The sequence below is a fragment of the Dendrobates tinctorius genome, unplaced genomic scaffold (assembly GCF_039654945.1).
Source record: "Dendrobates tinctorius isolate UK_male_01 unplaced genomic scaffold, ASM3965494v1 ptg000013l, whole genome shotgun sequence".
In the NCBI taxonomy this organism is placed as follows: domain Eukaryota; kingdom Metazoa; phylum Chordata; class Amphibia; order Anura; family Dendrobatidae; genus Dendrobates; species Dendrobates tinctorius.
In genome coordinates, this window is record NW_027361681.1 from 4,822,199 (window position 1) to 4,849,793 (window position 27,595).

At 46.6% G+C, this 27,595-nt stretch overlaps 1 protein-coding gene across 1 annotated transcript in view; it reads right to left on the minus strand.

Annotated features, from left to right (window-relative positions):
* The window catches only part of YIPF6 (Yip1 domain family member 6), a 69,478-nt gene extending 43,413 nt beyond the window's left edge, over positions 1 to 26,065 (minus strand). The window contains exons 1-4 of the mRNA XM_073558334.1: positions 25,832 to 26,065; positions 9,791 to 9,919; positions 9,583 to 9,661; positions 270 to 312 (exon numbers count right to left, since the gene is read on the minus strand). Coding sequence (XP_073414435.1) covers positions 270 to 312; positions 9,583 to 9,661; positions 9,791 to 9,919; positions 25,832 to 25,876 — 296 coding nt within the window. The 5' untranslated portion in view covers positions 25,877 to 26,065. The remainder of the gene's footprint in view (positions 1 to 269; positions 313 to 9,582; positions 9,662 to 9,790; positions 9,920 to 25,831) is intronic.
* Positions 26,066 to 27,595: the final 1,530 nt, after the last annotated feature.

The following is a 27,595-nucleotide window of genomic DNA, read 5'->3' on the forward strand; positions in this document are numbered from 1 at the left end:
TATTGTAGCAGGTTATATTTTATTGCATCTATCAGTTTTACCTTTCCCCGCTGGTAATAGACATTTGCATACTGAGAGTTTGTGATATTTTTCTGACAGATTAGAGCTGATACACTCTATTAACCTGCATATAAGGGGTTAATCAGGTTAAAAAGTCAGTAAATTATCCCCTATTCTATTAAAAATAATATAGAAGCTGAACCACAAAAAAAAAAATCAATTTACAGTAAGGCATATCCAAAAATGAAATAACTAAAGCAAGTACTTACAATGCAAGTGAGACACAAAGAACAAGAGGACCCCATAAATCCCCTAAGGAAAAAGCAGATTGCACAGGCATTAGAAGCAGGTGTAGGCTGCAATGACATATTTGCTAAACCAAAACAGAGAATATTTTCAGACATGATAACAACTGTGCCGTATATCTGAAAAGGACTTGTAAAAATCTATTTGCGCTTAAAGGGAAGGTACCGCGCTTAATTAATAAATCAATGTAATGTAGCATAACATGCTGTTATAACCAAGTTTTGCATTTGAAACATTTTGTGTGTAATAGGAGTTTAAAGAAGGCACTGGGGGCTGACATCTTGGCTTCACAGTAGCAGCACAACACTTTCAGTGTCATAATACAGCATGGTCACAGGAGATTAACAGATGGACGCTGACCCTAGATGTCACTGCTGCGAACTGGGCACGCCTCTCTAGGCTGCACAATTCACATTAGTGGGAGTGTTCTGCTGCCATTTTCATGGAGCCCTTGGCATACTACATACGTCTCTCCCATCAGTCTCCATATGTATCTCTCAGCCAGATTACATGTATCTCTCACCCCCTCCACAATGTCTGGCTATTCACTGCAGATCTGCAGCTCCAGATCTTATCTTACTGAGAGATTAATCACAGCTCCTGGGGACAGCTCCTGCTCCAATAATGCTGCTCCATACACACCAGATGTCCTCCAGTCCATGATGCTGCTGAGTCCACTGTCTTCTGCTCCTCTGTAAACTAGCTGCGCTTCCGATGCAGTAACTGTTGGTGATAGCAGATCACAGGGCAGTCACCCAAAAAATGGCTCTGCCCTGTAATGCTACTCTTCATTCTGCCCCAGGAGTACTAGAACACCCAAAAGGGGAGGGAAATGGTGATGTCAGCAGTTACTTCCCCAATTTTCCAGTTAACAGTAAAGCTGGTAAGTCTTACTATAGCTGCTTGAGGTCTAAAACAGAAAACATTCCCCCTGGTGGTAATTCTATATATTTTTAAAAAAATATAATATTTTTCACATAGAAATGTTTGTAAACAGTGCAAACATTGCAATAATACATTTTAATTACTATTCCAAGCTTAATTTCACAAAAAAACAAACTACAAGAAAACTGGTGGCACCTTCCCTTTAACCCCTTTACCCCCCAAGGGTGGTTTGCATGTTAATGACCAGGCCAATTTTTACAATTCTGACCACTGTCCCTTTATGAGGTAATAACTCTGGAACGCTTCCATGGATCCTGGTGATTGTTGTCTTGTGACATATTGTACTTCATGTTAGTGGTAAAATTTCATTGATAAACTTGCGTTTGTGAAAAAAACGGAAATTTGGCGAAAATTTTGAAAATTTCGCAATTTTCCAACTTTGAATTTTTATGCCCTTAAATCACAGATATGGCACATACAAAACTTTAGTAACATTTCCCACATGTTTACTTTACATCAGCACAATTTTGGAACCAAATTTTTTTTTGTTAGGAAGTTATAAGGGTTAAAAGTTAACCAGCAATTTCTCATTTTTACAACACCATTTTTTTTTTAAGGGACCACCTCACACTTGAAGTCACTTTGAGGGGTCTATATGATAGAAAATACTCAAAAGTGACACCATTCTAAAAACTGCAAGATCGTTTTCTCATGATATATTGTACTTCATGTTAGTGATAATATTTCTTTGATATGACGCGTTCATTTGTGGAAAAAAATGGAAACTTGGCGAAAATTTTGCAATTTTCCAACTTTGAATTTTCATGTCCTCAAAACAGAGAAATATGTCACACAAAATAGTTAATAAATAACATTTTCCACATGTCTACTTTACATCAACACAATTTTGGAACCAATTTTTTTTTTTGTCAGGAAGTTATAAGGGTTAAAAGTTAAACAGCGATTTCTCATTTTTACAACACCATTTTTTCTTTAGGGACCACAACACATTTGAAGCCACTTTGAGTGGTCTATATGATAGAAAACACACAAAAGTGACATCATTCTAAAAACTGCACCTCTCAAGGTGCTCAAAACCACGTTCAAGAAGTTTATTAACCCCTTCAGGTGCTTCACAGGAACTGTTGGAATGTTTAAAAAAAAAAAAAAAATGAACATTTAACTTTTTTTTTTTTACAAAACATCTACTTCAGATCTAATTTGCTTTATTTTACCAAGGTTAACAGGAGAAATTGGACCCCAAAAGTTGTTGAACAATTTGTCCTCAGTACGCCGATACCCCATATATGCAGATAAACCACTGTTTGAGCGCATGACAGAGCTAGGAAGGGAAGGAGCGCCGTTTGACTTTTCAATGCAAAATTGGTTAGAATTGAGATCGGATGCCATGTCGCGTTTGGAGAGCCCCTGATGTGCCTAAACTGTGGAAACCCCCGACAAGTGGCACCATTTTGGAGAGTAGACCTAAGGAACTTATCTAGATGTGTGGTGAGCACTTTGAACCCCCAAGTGCTTCACAGAAGTTTATAATGTACACCCGTAAAAATAAAAAAAAAAAATCTTTTTTTTTTTTTTTTCACAAAATTTTTTTTTATTTTCCCAAGGGTATCAGGAGAAATTGGACCCCAAAAGTTGTTGTGCAATTTGTCCTGAGTATGCCGATACCCCATATATGGGGGTAGACCACTGTTTGGGTGCATGGCAGAGCATGGAAGGAAAGGAGCACCGTTTGACTTTTTCAACGCAGAATTGGCTGGAACTGAGGTCAGACATATGTCTGATTTGGAGAGCCCCTGATGTGCCTAAACAGTGGAAATCCCCAATTCTAACTCCAACCCTAACCCCAACACACCCCTAACCCTTACATTAGCCCCAACCCTAAGCCTAACTTTAGCCCCAACCCTGACTAACCACAACGGGAAAATGGAAATACATTTTTTAATTTTATTATTTTTCCCTAACTAAGCGGGTGATAACGGGGGGTTTGATTTACTAATTATAGCAGGTTTTTATGTTTGGCAGCTGTCACACGCTAAAAGACACTTTTTATTGCAAAAAAAAAACGTTTTTTGCCTCACCACATTTTGAGAGCTATAATTTTTCCGTATTTTGATCCACAGAGTCGTGTGAGGTCTTATTTTTGCGGGACGAGTTGACGTTTTTATTGGTACCATTTTCGGGCACATGACATTTTTTGATCGCTTTTTATTCCGATTTTTGAGAGGCAGAATGAACAAAAACCAGCATTTCATGAATTTCTTTAGGGGGGGGGGGGGGGGGGTTGGGGGCGCTTATACTGTTCCGCATGTGGTAAAATTGATAAAGCAGTTTTATTCTTCGGGTAAGTACGATGACAGCGATACCTCATTTATAAAAAAAAATTTATGTTTTGGCGCTTTCAAACAATAAAAGTTATTTCATATAAAAAATTATTTTTGCATAACTTTATTCTGAGAGCTATAACTTATTTTTTTCTCTGATGACGCTGTATGGCAACTCGCTTTTTGCGGGACAAGATGAAGTTTTCAGCGGTACTACGATTTTTTATATCAGTCTTTTTGATCGCGTGTTATTCCACTTTTTGTTCGGCGGTATGATAAAGCATCGTTGTATTGCCTTGTTTTTTTTGTTTTTTTAATGTTGTTCACTGAAGTGGTTAACTAGTGGGACAGTTTTATAGGTCGGGTCGTTACGGACGCGGCGATACTAAACGTGTACTTTTATTGTTTAGATTGTCATGACGACATCGGATCTCCATGGCAGCCATCGGGACCCCGCGTCATGCCGCGGGGTCTCCGATCCAAAGGCAGATGGGCTGTCAGTCTCTCTGCCAGCTTTGAAAAGCTGTGATCATGTTTGATCGCAGTGTTCCGGGGGTTAAAGTGCCGGGGTGTCAGCTGTGAGAATCAGCTGACACCAGGCCGCGCTCACACGGGGAGCACGGCTGACTGCTTATGATGTACTATTCCATCCATGGGAATTAAGTCCTAGGGCACATGGATGGAATAGTACGTCCAATGTCAGAGAGGGGTTAAACAACCCTTGGAGATGAATGGCGAGAAATTTCTAAAACAAACCTCACAAACCTATGACTTTACTCTTAGATTTAATTTATAATGCCATTCTTCTAAGAGTTTTCTGAAGCTTACTGGTTGCACGAAAGCAATCGAAAGTCGCTTAGCCTAGCCTAACTCAGTGATTGGCTGCAGTGGTCATGTTACTGTTGTTGTATTTTTAATGCTGCAGCCAATAAAAAACTGAAGTAGCATTGAAATTGCAGTGCTCTGAGGTGGGTGAGAAAAGCCTTTTATATTTACAGTGGGGGAAGTCTACAGAAAACAAAAACCTGGAAAATCCCTTAAATCCTTGGCGTCATATGTCAAACTGAAAATTATACTGAAAATACGTCAACTTCAATAAGCTGTATATGTTACATGTCTTAAAGGCAGAAAACAAGATTTAGGACATTTTCTGACTTTGCATTTAATAAATGTGTAAAGATATTCTGGGCCACGGGCTGTCTCACACCCTTTTCTCACATTTTCATAAGTGGAACAAGAAGTACAATGTTAGCAACTTTAAGTTCAGACAAGACATGCCATAACTTGTGATTTAGTAACACCACAAATCTGGCACAAGCCAAATTATAAATCCCCACCCAAAATGTACACACTACAGAACTAACCCAGACATTGTATGTGGAATGTGTCTGTGCCATGTCTCCCCTGGAGTATTAACACTAGTGGCTTAACCTCAGGATAGGCCCTCATTATGTAATAGGTGGAACTGTGTAAACAGGTTTACAGGACTCTAGTACAGTGACCCTGTCATTAGTACATGTCCTTCGAACCTCCTCCTACTGGCTGCCATCTTAATTTAACCCCTTAGTGACAGAGCCAATTTGCAGCTTAATGACCAGGCCAATTTTTACAATTCTGACCACTGTCGTTTTAGGAGGTTATAACTCTGGAACGCTTTAACCCCTTTACTCCCAAGGATGGTTTTCCCGTTAATGACCGGGCCAATTTTTACAACTCTGACCACTGTCCCTTATCTACTATATAATCGTCTAATTCTGTCTGTCTGTCACCGAAATCCCGGACGCGACCGATCGGCGACAGGCGCAGTGCGGCCGCGAATTGGTGCGGCATTCGAACGACGCACGCCACCGCTACCGTCCGGAGATCTGCGGCGCTAGCCGCTGGGCTCCCGACGGTTGCTGCAGGTCATCTCCTGCTGCATGGAGGTCAGCGGCAACGCAGCTGGGAGATGACCGGAGCAGCGTTCAATGTGCGGATGGTACCCAGGGTCTGGAGGAGCGCCGCTGATCACGTGTGACGTACTATTCCGTCCATGGGACTTAGGTCCCAGGTCACATGGAGGGAACAGTACGTCCAATGTAAGGAAGGGGTTAACGGATCCCGCTGATTGAGAGTTTTTTCGTGACATATTGTACTTCATGCGTGCGCGCTGTGGTTCCCTCCACGTCCGAAGGTTGTCGGCATCTCCCCGTTGTCATGGTGAGTGGTCACATGATTTTGGCGTCACCGTGCACATGATGCCAACGCCGCCTGGCATCCTAGGTTACTATGGCTGCGTCCACATCACCACAAGGGGACGCGGTGCTGGGCGACACCGGAAATTCAGTGAGAGGATATGACGTCTCTTGTTTAGACGTCTCCATGACAGCAACCACCATGTTGAATAGGTGTACGATGATGCCCTTGATATTATTGGCCTGATAGAATACGGTCCGTTCATGCGACCTTTCATCGGTGGACTATGCCTTTTCATACCCCACCTTTCTTGCTTCCCATCACCCCTTGAGAAAGGCCACTTCGCCGAAACGGACGTCAGAGTGGGCACATCGGGTGGATCTCTATAGCAGCTGGAGCAGGTAATAATATTATGCATTATATTTGATATATGTCTTTCTTTGATGCCTGCTCTTTGATTTTCTATTGGGGATGATGCAATTTAATTAAAAGCTGCTACATGTCAGCTAGTATTTAAATGATGTTAACATATATCCCTCTCTGCTTTCCACCCCAAGTGTGCCCTATCTTTTCCATGTGCAATTTGGTCTTTTGACTTCTGTCCCACTGTCATCCAAATGTCCTGATAATTTTAATATATTATTTTTTGTACTTCTAATTGAATTGTTTGGGATTTTTTGATCACATATTTTTCTTGTGTGTATCCAATATTGCTAGAGATTATCCTAATATGTCCGCATGAGAAGCCATTATGTTAAATCATATAGTGTTAATCAAATAATATATTGTATTTTGAATGAGTAATCTTTTCATGAAGTTATGATATTGTACTTCATGTTAGAGGTAAAATTTCTTCGAAATGACTTGCGTTTATTAAGGAAAAAAAGCGGAAATATGACAAAAAAAATTTAAATTTTGCAATTTTCAAACTTAATTTTTTATGCCCTTAAATCAGAGAGATAGGTCACACAAAATACTTAAAATAACATTTCCCACATGTCTACTTTACATCAGCACAATTTTGGAATCAATTTTTTTTTTTTATAAGGGTTAAAAGTTGACCAGTGATTTCTCATTTTTAAAACAAAATTTACAAAACCATTTTTTTTTAGCGACCACCTCACATTTGAAGTCACTTTGAGGGGTGTACATGACACAAAGTACCCAAAAGTGACACCATTCTAAAAACTGCATCCCCTCAAGGTGCGCAAAACCACATTCAAGAAGTTTATTATCCCTTTACATGCTTCACAGGAACTGAAGCAATGTGGAAAGAAAAAAAATGAACATTTAACTTTTTTTTTTTTTTACAAACATTTTACTTCAGAACCAATTGTTTTATTTTCACAAGTGTAAAAAGAGAAAATGAACCACAAAATTGTTGTGCAAGTTCTCTTGAACAAGACGATACCCCTTACGTGGGGGTAAACCACTGCTTGGGCGCACGGCAAAGCTTGGAAGGAAAGGAGCGCAGTTTGACTTTTTCAATTGGCTGGAATTGAGATCGGACACCATGTTGCGTTTGCAGAGCCCCTGATGTGCCTAAACAGTAAAAACTCCCAACAAGTGACACCATTTTGGAAGCTAGACCCCTTAAGGAACTTATCTAGATGTGTGGTGAGCACTTTGAACCCCCAAGTGCTTCACAGAAGTTTATAACAGAGCCGTGAAAATAAAAAATCATTTTTTTCCAGAAAAATTATCTTTTCACCCCAAAATTTTTACTTTCACAAGGGTAACAGGAAAAATTGGACCACAAAAGATGTTGTACAATTTGTCCTGAGTGCGCTGATACCCAATATGTGGGGGGGAACAACTGTTTGGGCGCACAGCAGGGCTCAGAAGCATCGTTTGACTTTTTGAACGCAAAATTGGCTGAAATCAATGGTGGCGCCATGTCGCGTTTGGAGACCCCCTGATGTACTTAAACAGTGGAAACCCCCCAATTATAACTCCAACCCAAACCTCAATACACCCCTAATCCCAACCCTAACCCCAACACACCCCTAACCCTATTCCCAACCCTAACCACAACCCTAAGCCCCAACACACCCCTATCCCTAATCCTAACCATAACCCTAATCATTATCCAAATCCCAACACACCCCTAACCATAACCCCAACCCTAAGGCTATGTGCAGATGTTCGGAAATGCTGCGGAAATTTCCGCAACTCCCGCCGTGGGTAAAATGCATGCGGAATTCGCATGCGTTTTCCCGCTAAACACAAGCGTTTTGCAAGCGTATTTAGCTTGCAAAATGCTTGCGCTTTCCAAGCGATTTCAAGCATCGCTTTGAAAGGTGATTAACAGGTTGGTCACACTTGTCAAGCAAAGTGCTTGACAAGTGTGACCAACTTTTTACTATTGATGCTGCCTATGCGGTATCAATAGTAAAAGATACGATGTTAAAAATAAAAAAAATGGTTATTATCACCTTCCGACGGCCCCTGATCTCCTCAGCTGTGCTCCCAGCATCTTCCGGTCCAAGTGATGCTTTGCGCAAAGGACCTTTGTGACGTCACGCTCGCGAGAGCGCAACTTTATCTCAGGTGATTCGCGCAAAGCATCACTGGGACAAGAAGATGCTGGCAGCATGGTGAGGCTCCGGGGGCGAGTATATCCCGATTTTTTATTTTAATTCTATTTTTTACAGGATTATGGTACCCAGGGCAAGGAGAAGAGTCTCCTCTCCTCCAGACCCTGGGTACCATCCGCACATGAAGCACTCACTTTACGCATGGTGGGCATAGCCACATGCGTAAAGTGAGTGTTTCAATGCAATTCTATGGATGGGGAATCGCCGCGATTCCGCACAAAGAATGAACATGCTGTGTATTTTTCCGCTATGCGATTCCTCAGCGGAAAAATCCGCAGCATTAGCACAGCAATGCGGAATCCCATAGGAAAAACGCTGCGAAAACACTAAAAAAATGCAACGTATGCACAAAGCCTAACCCTAATTCCAGCCCAACTCACTTTAGCCTAACTAACTGGAAAATAGAAATAAATATATTTTCTTTATTTTTCCCTAAATAAGGGGTTGATAAAGGGGGGGGGTTTGTTTACTATTTTTTTTAATTTTGATCAATGTGATAGGGTCCATCACAGTGACCAAAATGAACCAATAGGAATAGTCTCCTATTGCTGCTGGGTGCCAGCCATCAGATCTCGGCGGGCGCACTGCGCATGCGCCCACCGTTTTCTTACCGGAAGAAGACGCCGGCGGACGTGGGGGGGAGAAGGACTCAGGGACTGATGTGCTGATCACATCAGAGGAGAGAGAAATTAAATGGCAAATCGGACTTTTTTTTTTGTGGTCGCCATTATACAATTAATAACGGCGATCGCAATCCGGGGGTCAGTAAAAAAAAAAAAAAAAAAAACAACCTGAACCATGTTCTCTGCCGGAGGTAGCCGAGACCCCAGAGAAAATCTGACTCTGGGGGGGGGGGGGGGGGCGCTATACGCTTTTTCCACAGCGCTGTGAATTCACGGCTCTGTGTTTAAGTACCCTTAACTGCCGCCGTTGAAGGGTTGATAGGCACACTGCAACATCATGTGCGCACTGCACAAAAACTATAATGTCGTGACGGCCCTACTAAACAGTAGCTAGGAAGAGTCACAGGGCTCCTGGCAGGTAGCCACGGACTAATGACATGGCCACTGGATCAGGGTCCTGCACATTGTTTTGCTCAACTCTAATATGAATGCATTACGGATTTTGTTTAATTCCGGGGTATACTTCCTTTTACCATACACAGAAGCTCCTTTTCAAAACAGATAAAGACTCCAGATGGGAAACTGAATTTTACAAAACTTGACAAACGTTTGCTTCACAGAAACAAACGTCCAATAATTAATCAGGATACTCACAGTCCCTCAGAAGGGCATTACTCTTTTTAGGGTACATAACATGAAAAAACTTCTGCCCAACAGCTTTTAGATCTCGCATCTGAAAATAAAGTAAAACATTTGTGATCAACAATAAGTGGTCTATTTCTGAACGTTAGAAAAGACAAAATGACGATAAAAAGCTGCACATCCGATGTATCTCTAGTTATGTACTAGATGTAACACTTACAATGGTGTCTCTGACTGGTTCGTCCAATGTAGAAAAATCCTCTTCTTGTGACTGTGAGGCCATAGGAACCGTGATCTCCCCCTCTACCGGAATATCCCCCGATATGGAAACATCTGATAACCCTGCAAACTGGAGAAGGCAATTATGGAAGAAGAATGAGAACTTTATAGAATGAGAACTTTCTTTTTAGAGAAAGACTTTAATCTAGATGCAAAGTACTCTCGTTTTCACGTCTCACATTCACAAAGCAAAAGTATGAGGAAAAAAATGCACAGCCCAAAAGCTATTAAATGAATAATTTGATATTACTGAGTCGCTTCCTTTTGCCTCTTCATTGAGTGTTACAATAAATTCATCCTAATAAAGTGAAGCAGTAAAACGAGACAAGTCTTCTGCACCGTGGGAAGTGCAGCCTGATTTTCATCTGAACTTCAGCAACTGCAAAAGTGCCAATTTTTCATCATGTATTAATAAAATGGAGAAGACTTCACTAGAAATAAAATTCTAAAAAGAAACGCTTATTAAAACAAACTTTTTTTCACAGTAGATGCAAGAACAAAGCCTGAAGAGGGAGATGGGCACTTGTGGTTTCATAGTTTCTTCGACTTCCATAGCCACAGGAATGTAGGTGAACAACTGATGGCAACATTCCCAGCATGTCTACACTCTTCAATGTACAATCTCCTGGTCATTTGACAATAATCATTTGCTAAGATCTTGGAGCATAATAAAAAACCAAGTGACTGACAAGCCACACATCCATCACTGCCGGAGCAGGCGCCAGAAGGGAGGACATGCAGCACAAGTGCCATGTGGTTGGCTGCAGTGACCTGGAGACTGTACATGGAGGGCAGCAGAGTCACCAACCATCCCTTCTGGGCTATCGGAACTGCCAGACAGATGCTCCATTTCATTTGGCCTTACAAGCCGATCATGGCTGACTGTGTAGGACACTACATGACTGCGGCGAGTCACTATACCTTAATAACAGACTGATAGCCGGACAACAAACAGATGCTATATTGCAAAGTTTGATAATGCGGGTTCTTTGCCCACAGCACTTTTTAGGCTATGCGCATGTGTTGCCTTTTTCAGCCAAATTCCAACTGAAAAACAACTAAATAACTGCCAAAAAGATGGATTTTTGGTTCTTATCGTAAAATCTCTTTCTTGGAGCCTTCATTGGGGGACACAGATTACCATGGGTGTATGCTGCTGCTGCTAGGAGGCTGACACTATGCAAAAAACAAGAAAATTGACTCCTCCCCGGCAGTATACACCCACCGACAGATACCAAGTACCTCAGTTGGTGAGAAAGCAGTAGGAGAAGCCACGGAACTATAAACATATGTACCAACCCAACAAGGGACTCAAGGACCCAACACGGTACAACTTAGACAGGGAGGGTGCTGTGTCCCCCAATGAAGGCTCCAAGAAAGAGATTTTACGGTAAGAACCAAAAATCCATCTTTCTTTATCGCCTTATTGGGGGACACAGATTACCATGGGACGTTCCAAAGCAGTCCCAAGGGCGGGAACAGCAATAAGGAACGAAAGAACAGGAAGGGCTTAGGTCGGCCGATGCGCCGCCGCCGCCTGCAGGACCTTCCTACCAACGACTGCATCAGACGAAGCCTGGGTATGAACCCTGTAGAACCTCGCAAACGTATGCAAGAACGACCAGGTCGCGGCCCTGCAAATTTGCAGAGCCGAAGCCTGGTGTCGAACGACCCACGAAGCTGCCACCGCCCGGGAGGAGTGAGTTCTCACTCCCGGAGGCGGCCGTTTTTCCTGAAGACGGTATGCTTCCAGAATAGTAGAATGAATCCAGCGAGCGATCGTGGATTTGGATGCCGGAAGCCCTTTCCGGTGACCGGAGATGACCAGCAATGAATGGGATTGACGAAGTGAAGCAGTCCTAGCGAGATAAACACGCAAGGCTCTAACAACGTCCAGTTTGTGGAGTGACTTCTCAAGAGGGTGAGAAGGAACAGGACAAAATGATGGAAGAACGATATCCTCGTTGATGTGGAAGGAGGATACCACCTTTGGAAGAAAGGAAGGAACGGGCCTGAGGACGACTTTATCCTGATGGAGTACCAGCTAAGGAGAACGACATGACAGGGCCGCTAATTCAGAAACTCTTCTGATGGATGTTATGACAATCAGAAAGGTTACCTTCCATGAAAGAAAAGACAAAGGAATGTCCTGGATGGGCTCAAACGGCGTTTTTTTTTTTTTTTTTTTTTTGGAGAGCGCTAGGAACGAGATTTAGATCCCACGGTTCTATCGGTGAATGATGAGGAGGGGCCACATGAGCGACTCCTTGGAGAAATGTCTTAACCTGCGGTAAAGAAGCGAGCTTCCTTTGAAAAAGGATAAACAAAGCGGAAACCTGGCCCTGGAGGGTACTGATTGACAGACTGCAATCTAAGCCAGGCTGGAGAAACCCAGTATGGACGGAATGGATAAGGACATTGGACAGGCTTTTATCGTCGCACCAACGGAAAAAGGCCTTCCAATGCCTATGGTAGATGTGGGAAGAGGATGGTTTCCTGGCTTTGACCATCATCTGAAACATCTGGTTGGAAGAAAACCTGATTCTCTTAAGGTTGCGACCTCAACGGCCATGCCGTTAAATTCAGAAATCGAGAAGTCTCGTGGTAAAGGGGGCCTTGCGAGAGAAGATCCGGACGGTCTGGAAGCCTCCAGGGGACGTCCGCGAGCATGTTCACCAGGTCCGCATACCAAGGCCTTCTTGGCCAGTCTGGAGCCACAAGAAACACTGGCACGCCTTCCGATTTTATCTTCTTGACCACTCTTGGGATCAAGGCAAGAGGTGGAAACAGATAAGGGAGTTGGACCTGGGACCACGGAATAACTAGGGCGTCGCAAGCGACGGCTAGAGGGTCCCTGGACCTGGCTACGAAACGCAGAACCTTGTGGTTCATCCGAGATGCCATGCGGTCGACATCCGGATAACCCCAGCGCTGGAATATCTGATCGAAGACTGTGGAATGGAGAGACCATTCGCCTAACGCTAGGCTTTGGGGACTCAGAAAGTCGGCTGCCCAGTTTTCCACCCCTGGAATTAGAACAGCGGAGATTGCTGGAACGTACTGTTCTGCCCAGCGCAGTATCTTGGCCACTTCTGACATCACTTGGATGCTGCGCGTGCCGCCATGCTGGTTTATGTACTCCACAGCCATGGCGTTGTCCGACTGAATGCGGACCGGCTTGCCGACGAGAAGAGGTTGCCAGCGAAGAAGGGCCAGGAAGATTGCTCTGATTTCGAGAAGATTGATAGGGAGCAGAGCTTCCTGTGGAATCCAGCGTCCTTGGGCCGTTCTCTGATGGAAAACCGCTCCCCAACCTAGAAGGCTGGCATCGGTGGTAATGACTTGCCACTGGAGCGGGAGGAAGGACCTCCCCTGGAGGACTGACGTAGGCATTACCCACCAAGTCAGGGAATGCCTCACTCTGAGAGGGAGGAGAATGGGGCGGTCTAAGGACAACGTCGTCTTGTCCCAAGCTGAGAGGAGGGACAGCTGAAGGGGGCGAAGATGAAACTGTGCAAAAGGCACTGCCTCCATGGAAGCCACCATCTTCCCGAGAACTTTCATGCAGAGCCGAAGGGGAATGGGCTTCGGCCGTTTGAGAGCTCGAATTTCTTTGGACAGAGACGCAAATTTTTCCCTCGGAAGAAACACCCAGGCCTGATTCGTGTCGAATTCCATGCCTAGGAAGGTCAGACCCTGAGTGGGTCTGAGAATAGACTTTTCTTTGTTGACTAACCATCCGAGACGGCCGAGGGTATCCAGGGTTATGTGAAGACTCAGGAGACAGTCTTGACGGGACGAGCCTTTGAACAAGAGATCGTCCAGATAAGGGATGATGAGAATCCCCCTGGATCGAAGGATGGCCATGACCGTCACCATCACCTTCGTGAAAACACGGGGAGTAGAGGCTAGGCCGAAGGGAAGAGCCGTGAATGGATAGTGATTTTCCTGAATCGCAAACCGAAGATATTTCTGATGTTGCAAACAAACAGGGATGTGAAGATAAGCATCCCGTATGTCCACAGAGCAGAGGGAGGAATTCTCCGGGTTCCATTAAGGCCATCACTGATCGAAGAGACTCCATTTTGAAGTGGAGAATCTTCACATGGCGATTGAGCAACTTGAGGTCCAGGATTGGTCGAAGGGTCCCGTCTTTTTTCAGTACTACGAAAAAATTTGAGTAGAACCCTGAAAACCGTTCGTCTGAGGGAACGGGGACAATCACTCCGGCGGAAAGAAGGGAGGAGACGGCTTGAAAGAATCCTGGAACGTGGGACCGCTGTCTTGGAGGTTGAGACAGAAAAAAACGTCTGTTTGGCTGGGAGCAAATTCGATCTTGTATCCGGATGCAATGATTTCCCTAACCCAAGCATCGTCGACAACAGACAGCCAAGCGTCCGCGAAAAAGGAAAGTCTGCCTCCCACCCTGGAAAAACTTCCAGGTGGGGGTGACCCGTCACCTGGAGGAGAACCCTGCTGGGTAGATTTTTCTGTGGACGAGAAGGCAGAAAAGGGCCTAAACGGCCGGAAACCCTTTCTGTTAAAAAAGCGTTTTGGCCGAGACTGAGGGAGAGAAGTGCTCTTACCACCAGTGGCATCCAAAATTATTTGATCTAGCTGGGCTCCAAAGAGCCGAGAACCAAGGAAAGGCAGATTGGTAAGCGACTTTTTGGAGGTGGTACCTGCATTCCATGACTTTAGCCAAAAGGACTCGGCGTACGGCTACTATGTTGCCGTTAGCCCTTGCTACGCACCCAGCCGCATCCAAGGAGGCGGCTAAGAGGAATTTACCCGCATGATTTATTTGATCTGCTAGATCTGTCAGCTCGTCCTGGAGAGCTGCCGCTAAGATGCCTCTGCGAAGAGTTTTTGCCCAAGCTAAAATGACTTTTGCCACCCAGGAGGAAGCGAAAATAGGATAGAGAGAGGCGCCGGATGCCTCAAAAATAGACTTAGCCAGAGATTCTATCTGCCTGTCTGTTGGATCCTTAAGCGATGCCCCGTCCGGAAGGGATAGAACCGTCTTAGAGGCTATACGAGAGACGGGAGGATCCACCTCGGGGGCTTTGGTCCATTTTGTGAGCAGATCTACAGCAAAGGGATACAGGACATCTAAGTACCTGCAGCCTGAAAAGCGTTGTTCAGGGTGCTCCCAATGTTTGGTTAGAGTAGGATTGAACTCCTTGTGGTTTGGAAGGGTTCGGGATGGAGGCCTCGCTCGTTTAAATGGAACAGAACATTCCTGAGGAGGAGGTTCCTCCTGCTTAATTTCCAAGGTTTGGAAGAGGGCAGAAAGAAGACTATCGACCATATTCCGCGTTTTAGATATATTATCTGCTTCTGAACTAGATCCCGATTGGGGATCGTCGTCAGACCTAGGGTCGTCCTCTGAAGACGGAGAAGGACACCTGGGAGAAGCCGACGGGCCTAGCGAAACTGGAAGACGAGTCAGACAGAACATGCTTCCTAGAAATCCTACTCGGCCTGTCCCTGTGAAGGTCGCGGTCAGGTGCGGACGACTCACCCTGAGAGGCGGTCGGTGCACAGGTGGCTGTAGATAGCTGAGGCTAACGTTCTAGGACCTAGACCAGGGACTGAGAGACTTTAGTCAGATCGGAGACCGACTGGAACATTGCAACGGCCCACTCTGGGAGAGGGGAAGTGCCCTCATCCAGGGAATCAGTGTGCTCCTGAGAGGCCGACATAGCTGAAGGGCTGCAGGACAGGCAGAGGGGAGACGACTGACCTGACGCCCACTTCCTTTTACAGCGTGCACAAGCGTAGTGGATAACGGTGGGCTTGAAAGATAGCGCCGCTGAAGGGTTAAACATAGGTATGTTGAGCACTATGGCTGCACTAAAGGCTGCACTAAATAGAAGGGCAGAGACAATTTTTCCATTAAGCGCCGAGCCTACCGAAGTTCTGACGAGCTGGACCCTGACGCGTCCCCAATCAGCGCAGGAAGCCAGTGAAATTGCAGGAGGAAGCTGACTGTGATCTCGGTGGATGGCACTTGGCGTCGTGACGAGACTAGGCAATGGCAGAGGAGGGGCACGGTAAAAATGGAGATTGACGTCCTTAAAAAGAAAGTAGTGCTGTGATTGGTGTGAAATGGGCGCGAGAAAAAGCGCGCCCAGAGTGGAAATTCACGCCCAGAGAAAAGGGGAGCGCGCTCCGAACAGGGAGGAGGGAGCGCGCTGAAAGGGAAAGTGAAACCATGTCTCCCTCCCCGCCGAGCTCTTATACTGATGCCCGCGGCGCCGATAATAAAAGGTGAGCCTGCGTTGAACCGCTGCTTACAAGGAGCCTGTGTCCTAGTAGACCTTGTGTGCCTCTCTCCCTGATCCTAGTATAACCGGAGCGCGGCTGCGATGTGATGCGCGCGGCTGCAGTGGGGGAGTAGAGGCGGGAAATTCAAAGTTTGAAACCACTGCTTGTGAAGACATACGGGGCTAAAGGGATCGTTGGGGTCTTACCTGACGTCCCTGAAGAGGATGACCGCAGGGGCATGCATAGCAGACAGGCCGCTGGGAGAGGTCCTCTTACCCGTGTCACCTAGAAGACGGCGTCCTTTTGTTGGGAGCGATGGCGACTACCGTCTTCCTCTCAGCCCTGTCCTAGGAAAGGGATGAGGAGTTGTTTTGGCAAGGACCGGCCACCTGTCGTCCGCCCATAGCAATGAATGGTGATATGGAAAAAGTCCTGCCTGCGGTACTGAGAGTTGCGATGTGGGCGACACCACACTGCTCGCTCAGCCGCATGATATGGGAAAGCAGGGTGAACATTTACCCCCTGTTTCCCGATGTAGAATCTGGAAAATAAATGGGAAAAGATTAATACACACACACAAAAACCTAAAAGAAAATGGTTAGATGCGGATCTGGGGAGATCCCGGTCCGCCTCCTACAGACACTAAGCACAAACTGAGGTACTTGGTATCTGTCGGTGGGTGTATACTGCCGGGGAGGAGTCAATTTTCTTGTTTTTCGCATAGTGTCAGCCTCCTAGCAGCAGCAGCATACACCCATGGTAATCTGTGTCCCCCAATAAGGCGATAAAGAAATAATGAACGTATTGCACAGCAATGTCAAAACGCCTTGCTGTGCACAGGTTTCATCTTTTTTAACATATTTTACCCGCTTCACGTTTTGAAAGTCATGAAGTGGCTAAAAGAAGTGACCTGATCATTTTTCAGGCAGTCTCCGCTTGATAGCAGCCGCTATCTGACACCGGGTACAAGCCATGTCCAGCCCTCGGACATCTCTATGGCACCGGGCACACAGCACGTCCACTCCTCGGACATCTGTGTTGACTTCGGTCACATGGCACATCCAGCCCTCGGACATCTCCGTTACACAGGGTACAAGGCACGTCCAGCCCTCGGAAATCATTCCTCAACCACGAAAACACTAGTGTATGCTCTTATCTCCCGCCTCGACTACTGCAACCTCCTACTCTCTGGCCTCCCTTCTAGCACCGCTCCAGTCATAGAATCGTAGAGTTGGAAGGGGCCTCCTGGGCCATCTGGTCCAACCCCCTGCTCAAAGCAAGATTCGCTAAATCATCCCAGACAGATGTCTGTCCAGCCTCTGTTTGAAGACTTCTATTGAAGGAGAACGCACCACTTCTCGTGGCAGCCTGTTCCACTCATTGATCACTCTGTCAAAGTTTTTTCTAATATCTAATCTGTGTCTCCTCCCATTCAGTTTCATCCCATTGCTTCTAGTCTTTCCTTGTGCAAATTAGAATAAAGATGATCCTTCTACAATGTGACAGCCCTTGAGTTATTTGTAGACAGCTATTAAGTCTCCTCTCAGTCTTCTCTTTTGCAAGCTAAACATTCCCAAATCCTGCAACCTTTCCTCATAAGACAGGGTTTGCAGACCGGTCACCATTCTGGTCGCTGTTTTTTGAACTTGCTCCAGTTTGTTGATGTCTTTTTTAAAATGTGGTGCCAAAAACTGGACACAGTATTCCAGATGAGTTCTGACCAAAGAGCAGTAGAGGGCAATAATGACTTCACGTGATCTAGACTGTATGCTTCTGTTAATACATCCTAGAATTGTATTTGCCTTTTTTGCTGCTACATCACACTGTTGACTCATATTCAGTCTGTGATCTATTAGTATACCCAAGTCTTTTTCACATGTGCTGTTGCTTAGCCCTATTCCTCCCATTCTGTTCATTTTAATTGCCCAGATGTAGTATTTTGCATTTTTCCCTGTTAAACACCATTCTGTGTTAGTTGCTGTCCACTGCTCCAGTTTATATCTTTTTGAATCCTCTCTCTCTCCTCTAGTATTAGCTATCCCTCCTAGCTTTGTGTCATCAGCAAATTTAATCAGTTTACCCTCAATTCCTTCATCTAAATCGTTGATAAAGATGTTGAACAATACCGGGCCCAGGACAGAGCCCTGTGGTACCCTCCTTGAGACATTCTTCCGACTGGATGTGCAGCCATTTACGACCACTCTTTGGGTCCGATCACTAAGCCAGTTATGAATCCACCTAACAGTTGCCTTGTCCATTCCATACCTAGTCATTTTTTCAATGAGGATTGTGTGAGATACTTTGTCAAATGCTTTGCTGAAGTCAAGATATACTATATCTACAGCATTTCCCTGATCCACCCAATCAGTGATTCCATCATAGAAGGAAATTAAGTCCATCCTACACTCTGCTGCCCGACCAATCCACCTGTCTCCCCGCTATTCTCCAGCCTCCCCCGGCTTCCTATTACCCAGAGGCTCCAATTCAAAACCCTAACCATGACATACAAAGACATCCACAACCTGTCTCCTCCATACATCTGTGACATGGTCTCTAGATACCTACCCGCATGCAACCTTCGATCATCGCAAGATCTCCTTCTCTACTCCCCCTTATCTCTTCTTCCCACAACTGCATACGAGACTTTTCCCGTGCTTCCCCCATACTCTGGAACTCTCTGCCGCAACACATCAGACTCTCACCATCAACGGAAACCTTCAAGAAGAACATGAAGACCCACCTGTTCCGACAAGCCTACAGCCTGCAATAATCCTCGGTCTACTGAACCACCGCACAACCCGCTCTACCCTCTCCTACTGTATCCTCATCCATCCCTGTAGACTGTGAGCCCTCGCGGGCAGGGTCCCCTCTCCTTATGTACTTGAGTGTCCCTTGTCTTACACGTTTATTATACTTGTCTATATTTCCCCTTTTCACATGTAACGCGCCATGGAATAAATGGCGCTATATAATGCATAATAATCTGTGACACAGGGGCGTGGCTATGCAGCGGTGAGAGAAGGACGCACGCTGCAGGAGCTCCCATTAATCCTGTGAATATCCTGCGCTTACCGCCTGTATTGAGCACAGGACCTGGCAGCGCTTGGTGGCCGCCGGTGTCGGGACCCCCTGGGAGCTCAGAGGAGAGACGCTAGACGGCTCCGGGGAGCGGGAGCCCTGGAAGACAGGGGTAGACAGCAGGGCCTGTGGGGAGCGGCGGCCATCTTGGACGAGTGCACTATCAGAGGGAGCGCGGCGTCTAGTTTCCAGCGTTGCGGGGGCAGCGTCTCATATACTGCAGGATTCAAGAGGAGTGCGGTGAGTGCCCTGGAAAATGGGCCCTGCATGATTCCCTCTTTTGTGATCTGAACTGCTGGCCTGCTAGTGTCACTATACTGCTCCCCCTCCCATTGCTGCTGTCTCTGAGGGTGGATGTTTCTCCCCCCCTCCCATAGGAGCTTTGGTGACATTCTGCCTTTATCCATACGGTTTCTGCTCCCAGGCTGCAATTAATAAGGTTGGCCCCTACTGTGCATATATAACTATAATGGGAAGACTTCTGGATTGTATAACTTCAGCTATACCGGGGTATTTCACGACTCCCAATCATGAACCGATCTAAAGGATCAACGGCAGCAGAAAATTTGAAGGAGTTTGTCAGACCCGACCCTGCTGAGAGTGCACGTACCCTAAGAAATGCCCCCTCGCAATCTCAGCGTAAAAATCGTCCCTCAGGGAATGGAGAGGAGATTGAACAGGAAGAAATTACCCTTAAACAGGCGTCTGAGCAGCTAATGCAAGCTATCTCCATCACTAGGACATCCCTGATGGGAGAAAATAGAGGATGTCTACACTGAGGTGGGGAGACTCCGTCACGACATGCAGGGCATAAGAGGGCGCATCACGGAGGTGGAGGCGAGAGTCTCCCAGGTGGAAGACACCATTACGCCAATGGAGGCTAAGTTAACTAAAAGTAGCGGGATCTACGAACGCCTGGAGGCAAAAGGCAGACGACCTAGAAAACAGAATGCGGCGAAATATGGAAGTCTTGCTATTTGTGTGGTGTCTCTAAGTTCTACATAGGCGTCGATGCGCAACATATCCAGATAAGTGGAGATGGGTACTGATTTAATATGCATGACATGGAATGTGAGGGGTATCAAGACCCCCCGAAAAGGTTAAAGTTTTTTCACAAATCAGGCACTATCGCCCTCATGTTGTGGCTCTGGTCGAGACACACTTGACCAGAGATACGGCTCGGACTGTACAGAAACCGTGGGTTCAGTGGTCTATACACGCATTTCACACCAGCTACTCCAGAGGGGTCTCATTAGTAATACACAAGGATGTTAGATGGGAGGTCTGGGAGGCCCGGAGAGACTCGGAGGGGCGTTTCATATTTGTGTATGCACTGATTAACTCTAGGAAGTATGTCATTCTGTGTGTTTATAATCACCCTCCAGCTGGTACGTCAATTCTGCAGAAAGCATTGAGTTTTGCTTTGAATTACCCAGACGCGGATGTCATTTGTATGGGAGACTTTAATTTGGTGATGAATAATTGCCTAGACAGATTGAGACTGGATGGTGGGACACCGTTGGCAGTCACATCCCAATTATCACAGTTTATAGAGGGTAGTGGATGGTTAGACCTATGGAGAACACGTCACCCAGAAACAAGGGAATATACGTGCCATTCCTCCACTAGACGTTCCTTATCCCATATAGATCACATTTTTGGATCTAGTGGTCTGGCACTATGGGTGGATAGTATTGAACATGGAAGCAGAGGGATTTCAGATCATAGCCCAATCATCCTCAAACTCAGGTATGGCCCACCAAGTGATAGGATAACATGGAAATTAAATCCTTTCTGGCTGAAATTGATTAGGTCACCTGACAGAACAATTGACCAGTTACATGTTTTCGTGTCCTCTCACCCTGAACGTTAATTTATTTTGGGACGCCCTTAAGGCGTACTTGAGGGGCTGCCTATCTTCCACGATCTCTTACATCAAACGGGTGACGTCGGGGGAGGATGACGAAATAGAGCAACGACTGAAAGTCAGAGGCCGCTTACGTATCTGATCAAACTAGTGGTAATAGAGTGGAGTGGTTGACGGCCCAAAGATTATATACTCAACATATAGACTCCAAGTCCAAACGTAAATTATTCTTTACTCGCCAATCCTACTTTGAACTAGGGAACCAGTCTAGTAAATTTCTGGCATATTTGGTGCGGCAGCACAATACAACTAACACAATATTACAGATCCGCAGCTCAGATGGTGCAGTGGTATCTTCGACGGAAGAAATAATGGGATGTTTCCATGATTATTATAGCTCACTATACAGTTCGAAAAGCGACATTGGTAGCCAGGGGTGTCTAGACTATCAGATATAACGTTTCCCACATTTAGGGTATGTGCACACGCTGCGGATTCCGCTGCGGACCCTCAGCAGTTTCAGCTGCGGTGTACAGTACCATTCAAATGAATGGTAAAAAAAAAACCGCTGTGTAGACGTTGCGGAAAAATCCGCGCGGATTTGCTGCAGTTTTGAAACCGCAGAAAGAATTGACATGTCAATTCTTTCTGCGGAATCCGCAGCGGGTTCCTATCTCCACCATTGTGGAGATGGTGAACCCGCAGGAAAAAACCGCAGCCAAAACCACAGATAATCCGCAGGTCTTTTGACCTGCGGTTTATCTGCGTTTTTTGCAAAATCCGTGCGGATTAATCCGCAGCGGATTCCGCAGCGTCTGCACACACCCCAAGTGCTTCTCAGCGAGCCTTTATAGACGCTGAGTTCACTCTGGAAGAGATAGAAGATGTCATGAGGGATATGGCCTCCGGGAAAGCCCCTGGGCCGGATGGGTTTCCTAATGAGCTGTACAGGAAATACCGGGAGATTTTAGTGCCACTTTTGTTGTCGGTGTTCCAGGGGATTTGGGGGGGGGCCCATGCCGGAGTCCTTCTATGAAGCTAATATAATAGTGCTTAAGAAAGAAGGGAAGGACCCTCTGGACTGTGGATCTTATCGCCCCATATCTTTAGTAAATGTGGACTACAAAATTTTTACGAAGATCTTGGCAACTAGGCTAAATTCAATTATTTTGGAACTTGTACATCCTGACCAGTCTGGCTTTATGCCTGGGAAAAACACCTCCATTAATATTAGGTTCAATTGGTGGTTCAATATAGCTCCCTGATACCGGACAATAGATGGGCATTGGCGTCGTTGGATGCGGCCAAGGCCTTTGTCTCCCTTGAGTGGCCTTTCCTCCACACATGCTTTCAGAAATACGGTTTTGGAGATAGATTTTTAAAATGGGTTAGTACGTTATATATGAAACCTAAAGCCCGTGTCATTGTAAATAGCTCCGTTTCCGAGTCCTTTTCTTTGCACAGGGGGACTTGTCAGGGGTGTCCCCTTTCCCCGGCCCTCTTTGCTCTTGCAATAGAGGCTTTGGCAATTGGCATGAGAACTTCTCCTAATATTATGGGTATAGAGATAGCAGGTCGGACGGACACCATAGGCCTATATGCTGATGACATGGTAATATTTATGGATATGGCGGAGGAGACACTGACGGAGGTGATTGCTACTATAAATAAATTCAGTAGATATTCCGGCCTGTATATAAACTGGGAGAAGTCTGCTCTGATGCCTCTTTCTCATGCTCCGATGCCGAGACTTGGGACTCTCTCCCCGTTGCCTATTGTATCACATTTTAAATATCTAGGTGTTCATATTTCTCAATCTAGCACACTTGATCTGCAACTTAATGTATGTCCGTTACTAGAGAAGGTTAAATTTACAATTTGGAGCAAACTCCAGCTGTCTGTGGCTGGACGCATTAATCTAATTAAAATGATACTACTCCCTAAGATCAGCTATTTTCTCCAACATAGTGCTGTGGTAGTGCCTAAATCTTTTTTCACTAATTTGAATTCCCAGATTACGTCTTTCATATGGGGGAAAACCAGGCCAAAACTTGAGCTATCCACCCTACAAAGGCCAAAAAAAGGGGGGGGGGGGGCAGCGCTACCGGATTTTTTTTTTTATATTATCTGGCGGGACAGGCAAGAGCTATAAATAAGTGGATGCCTGGTAATTGTCTTCCTAATTCTGAGAGTTATCTGCTTCATGCCGCACGTGCCGATTGCCCGCTGGGGTTCTTGGAGATGGAAAAATTAAAAGTTCCACGTCTGCTGCCCATGCTTCATCTGGCAAGACTAGTGTGGAGACAGATTAAGAGGGTGGTTGGATTTAGTGATATCATAGCTGGAATGCCCTTATGGAATAATAGTTATTTTCCGACATTGCTTGCCCACCCATCTGCCAAATTCTGGCCTCAGTACAATGTCTCTACGATAGGGAATATATATGAATGTGGGACACTATTATCTTTTGAACAACTGCAAGTTAAGTGCAATGTCCCGAGGTCACAATTCTTCCGATATTTGCAATTAAGATCAGCCTTTCAATCGCATATGAGAAATATCGGTATGAATAATGCTATTTCGTCTCTACCCTTGATAGGCATTCTTAAATCACAGGGTCCCATCTCCTCTCTGAAGACACACATGCTATCGGTGGGGACGGAATCTGCCATATGCTTGGTTAGGGGGAAATGGGAAAGGCTCATCCCTGATACACAGGGAGAGGAGTGGGAGGAAATTCTGGAGTCACCAACTAAGGTATCTCCGTCAATTAACAATAGAATGATACAACTTTATATCATAAACCAATCATATTTGACTCCGACTCGAATTTTTAAGATGGGCCGTGTCTGAGTGTCTGAGATGCCATGCATCCGAGGCAGATTTCACATGATTTGGCAATGTCCAATTATAGTACACTACTGGAAAGAGGCAACGTCATTATTAACCTTCCTGGCACAGATTCCTGTTCCCCTTGAGCCATTGGTTTGTCTGTTTGGGGTGTGGGATGATGAGACATGGGGACATTATACGGGGATTTTCTTACGGGAGACATTGTTTGTGGCACGGAAGGTGCTAGCACTGTGGTGGATGGGGGGTTCGGATCCCTCCCTTAGGACCTGGATAGAATTGGTGAACTCAATTATACCATATCAACGCACGCTGTACCAAAACAGAGGGTGCCCGGGAAAATTTGAGAAGATATGGGAGAGGTGGAACTCCTCTCACCTCACGTTGTAGGATGGAGATATCGCACGATAAGAGTTAACTATATGGACATAGGCTGCAAATAGTTGTTTTGTAGTAGTAGTAGTTGTAATGTTTTAGAAGTTGGCAGGCTTTGTTATTTGAATAAAAATACATAGACTAATGTAAGGCAATTGACAGTATGTTTTATTCTATGCACAGTTGGTATACATACGCTGTTTGACATTGATGCTCTGTGATATGTATGTGTTACATGATATTTTCATTGCTGTCAGTTTGCATATTGTATATCCTGCCTTTGGTTCAACAAACGAATTTAAAAAAAAAAAAAAAAAAAATGTGACACCGGGTACACGGCACGTCCAGTCCTCAAACACCTCCGTTACACAGCACGCCCAGCCCTCAAACAGCTCCGTTACACAGCACGCCCAGCCCTCGGACATCTCTGTGACACCGGGTACACGGCACGCCCAGCCCTCGGACATCTCTGTGACACCGGGTACACGGCACGCCCAGCCCTCGGACATCTCTGTGACACCGGGTACACGGCACGCCCAGCCCTCGGACATCTCTGTGACACCGGGTACACGGCACGCCCAGCCCTCGGACATCTCTGTGACACCGGGTACACGGCACGCCCAGCCCTCGGACATCTCTGTGACACCGGGTACACGGCACGCCCAGCCCTCGGACATCTCTGTGACACCGGGTACACGGCACGCCCAGCCCTCGGACATCTCTGTGACACCGGGTACACGGCACGCCCAGCCCTCGGACATCTCTGCGACACCGGGTACACGGCACGCCCAGCCCTCGGACATCTCTGCGACACCGGGTACACGGCACGTCCAGCCCTCGGACATCTCTGCGACACCGGGTACACGGCACGCCCAGCCCTCAGACATCTCTGCGACACCGGGTACACGGCACGCCCAGCCCTCAGACATCTCTGCGACACCGGGTACACGGCACGCCCAGCCCTCAGACATCTCTGCGACACCGGGTACACGGCACGCCCAGCCCTCAGACATCTCTGCGACACCGGGTACACGGCACGCCCAGCCCTCAGACATCTCTGCGACACCGGGTACACGGCACGCCCAGCCCTCAGACATCTCTGCGACACCGGGTACACGGCACGCCCAGCCCTCAGACATCTCTGCGACACCGGGTACACGGCACGTCCAGCCCGCAGACATCTCTGTGACACCGGGTACACGGCACATCCAGCCCTCAGACATCTCTGTGACACCGGGTACACGGCACATCTAGTCCACTACATCTCTGTGACACCGGGTACATGTCATCTGTATGAGGGGTCCTGCGGAGAACCCGATACCAGCACCACATGGGCAGCGCTGACCCTCACCAGTCACCCAAGCCCCGGACCTTCTCTGCCGGGCACAATACCTGGCTGGTGCCAGAGCGGCTAGTGAGACCCTCACCCTGGGAGTGACAGCGCCCCCACTAAGGACCGGACGAGCAGCGCCGCCCGCATCACATATACACGCGCCAGACGCGGCCTCAGCCATCCCGGGCCCCGGCAGCCAGGAAGCTCACCAGCTGTCTGCTCCCGTTCTCCTGCTTCTCTTCTGTGTCCGCCATGTTTTCTCTGCCGTTCTTCCCAATCTGGTACTACGTGGAGTCAGGAGAGACGTCATCAGACGCAGCCCCATCCGGCTTCCGCTGCCGGCGCGGGGGCTACGTCATCGGGACGTGTCATGTGTCTTGTCATTTGTCATGCGGCTGACGTCACCATGCCTGCAAAGTGCGGGCGGCACGGGATCGGTGTCTCCACTGTGACGGGAAAGCGCGGGAACAGTACGGGGTCACGAAGAGTGGGAGCAGCAGTGCACGTCCTGCTGGGGGCGCTGCACCCTGGGGGAAGTGTTATTCTTCCAGCTTGTCCTATAGTCTGCTCTTCATCCTCCACAGGTCCGGTGCTGCCTGACTGGCTGCAGCCACACATCACTGCTGCAGCCTGTCACTGAGGCTACTGAGCCAGGGATTAGTGGAAGCGGTTACTTTTAGTGTAGTAATGACATAATGGCTGCAGCCTGTAATCAGAGCTGAGGCCGCAGCAGAGAGGCGGCACCGACCTATAAAAATAAAATGGAGGCCAATGTAAAGCTTGCAGTGCAGAGGAATGCTACACCATATCTCCAGCAGTGGTATATCGGCATCCTGTCTGATGATGGGGGTCTCAGAAGGCAGTAGATTACAGACATCCTATCATTGTGGGGCAGGCGCAGCATTCTTGGGCACCGCCTGCATGGTGTAGGCCCTGATGGCATGCATGTGAGGCCTCACCAGGTTGGCACTACGGCTGGACAAGAGGCGACCACAGCATGGCAGTCGCTGCAGAGAACACATCCCTAGTCCTGTGCCCACAGAGGACCAGCCTGGGCGTCAGACCACAGCAGCGCAGAACGGTTTACTCAACTGTACACTATGTCCTAGACTGGCATCAGTGGCTGGACGAGTGATTACCAGAACCATTGTAGAAAGGGATGGGCTCCGATAGGAATCAGGAGATGGGATTTTCACTGGACTCTTGTCTACTGGACATTGCCGCCTCTACTTGGCAGGTTCCTGAGACTAAGACAGTCACTGGCCATAGAAGCCGTGATACACAACATGTCCTAGAATAGGACCTGGTTGGGAACAGGGTTCACTCCATTCATCAGGGCCGTCTAAGACTTCTGAATATGTATTGGGTTTCATTAGGAGCTAGCTGTGAACAGGTGTGACTCCCTACTTACATAGGGCTGCCAGCCATGAGAAAAACAGGTGAAGCTGAGAACTGTTATTATGTGTATAGTATTATAGCGTTATAACGCCATTTATTCCATGGCGCTTTACATGTTAGGGGTATACATAATAAAAACAAGTACAGTAATCTTAAACAATACAAGTCACGACTCACAGGGTGAGAGAGAACCCTGCCCGCGAGGGCTCACAGTATACATGGGATGGGTGAGGTTAGATGAGCAGTTTGGTGGATCAGTGGTTACTGCAGGTTGTAGGCTTGAAGAGGTAGGTCTTTAGGTTCCTTTTGAAGGTTTCCATGGTAGGCGAGAGTCTGATACGTTGGGGTAGAGAGTTCCAGAGTAGGGGGATGTGCGGGAGAAGTCTTGTATGCGATTGTGGGAAGAGAAAATAAGATGGGAGTAGAGAAGGAGATCTTGTGAGGATTGGCGGTTGCGTTCAGGTAAGTACCGGGAGACGAGGTCACAGATGTATGGAGGACTCAGGTTGTGAATGGCTTTGTATTCCATGGTTAGGGTTTTGAACTTGAGTCTCTGTGTAATGAGGAGCCAATGA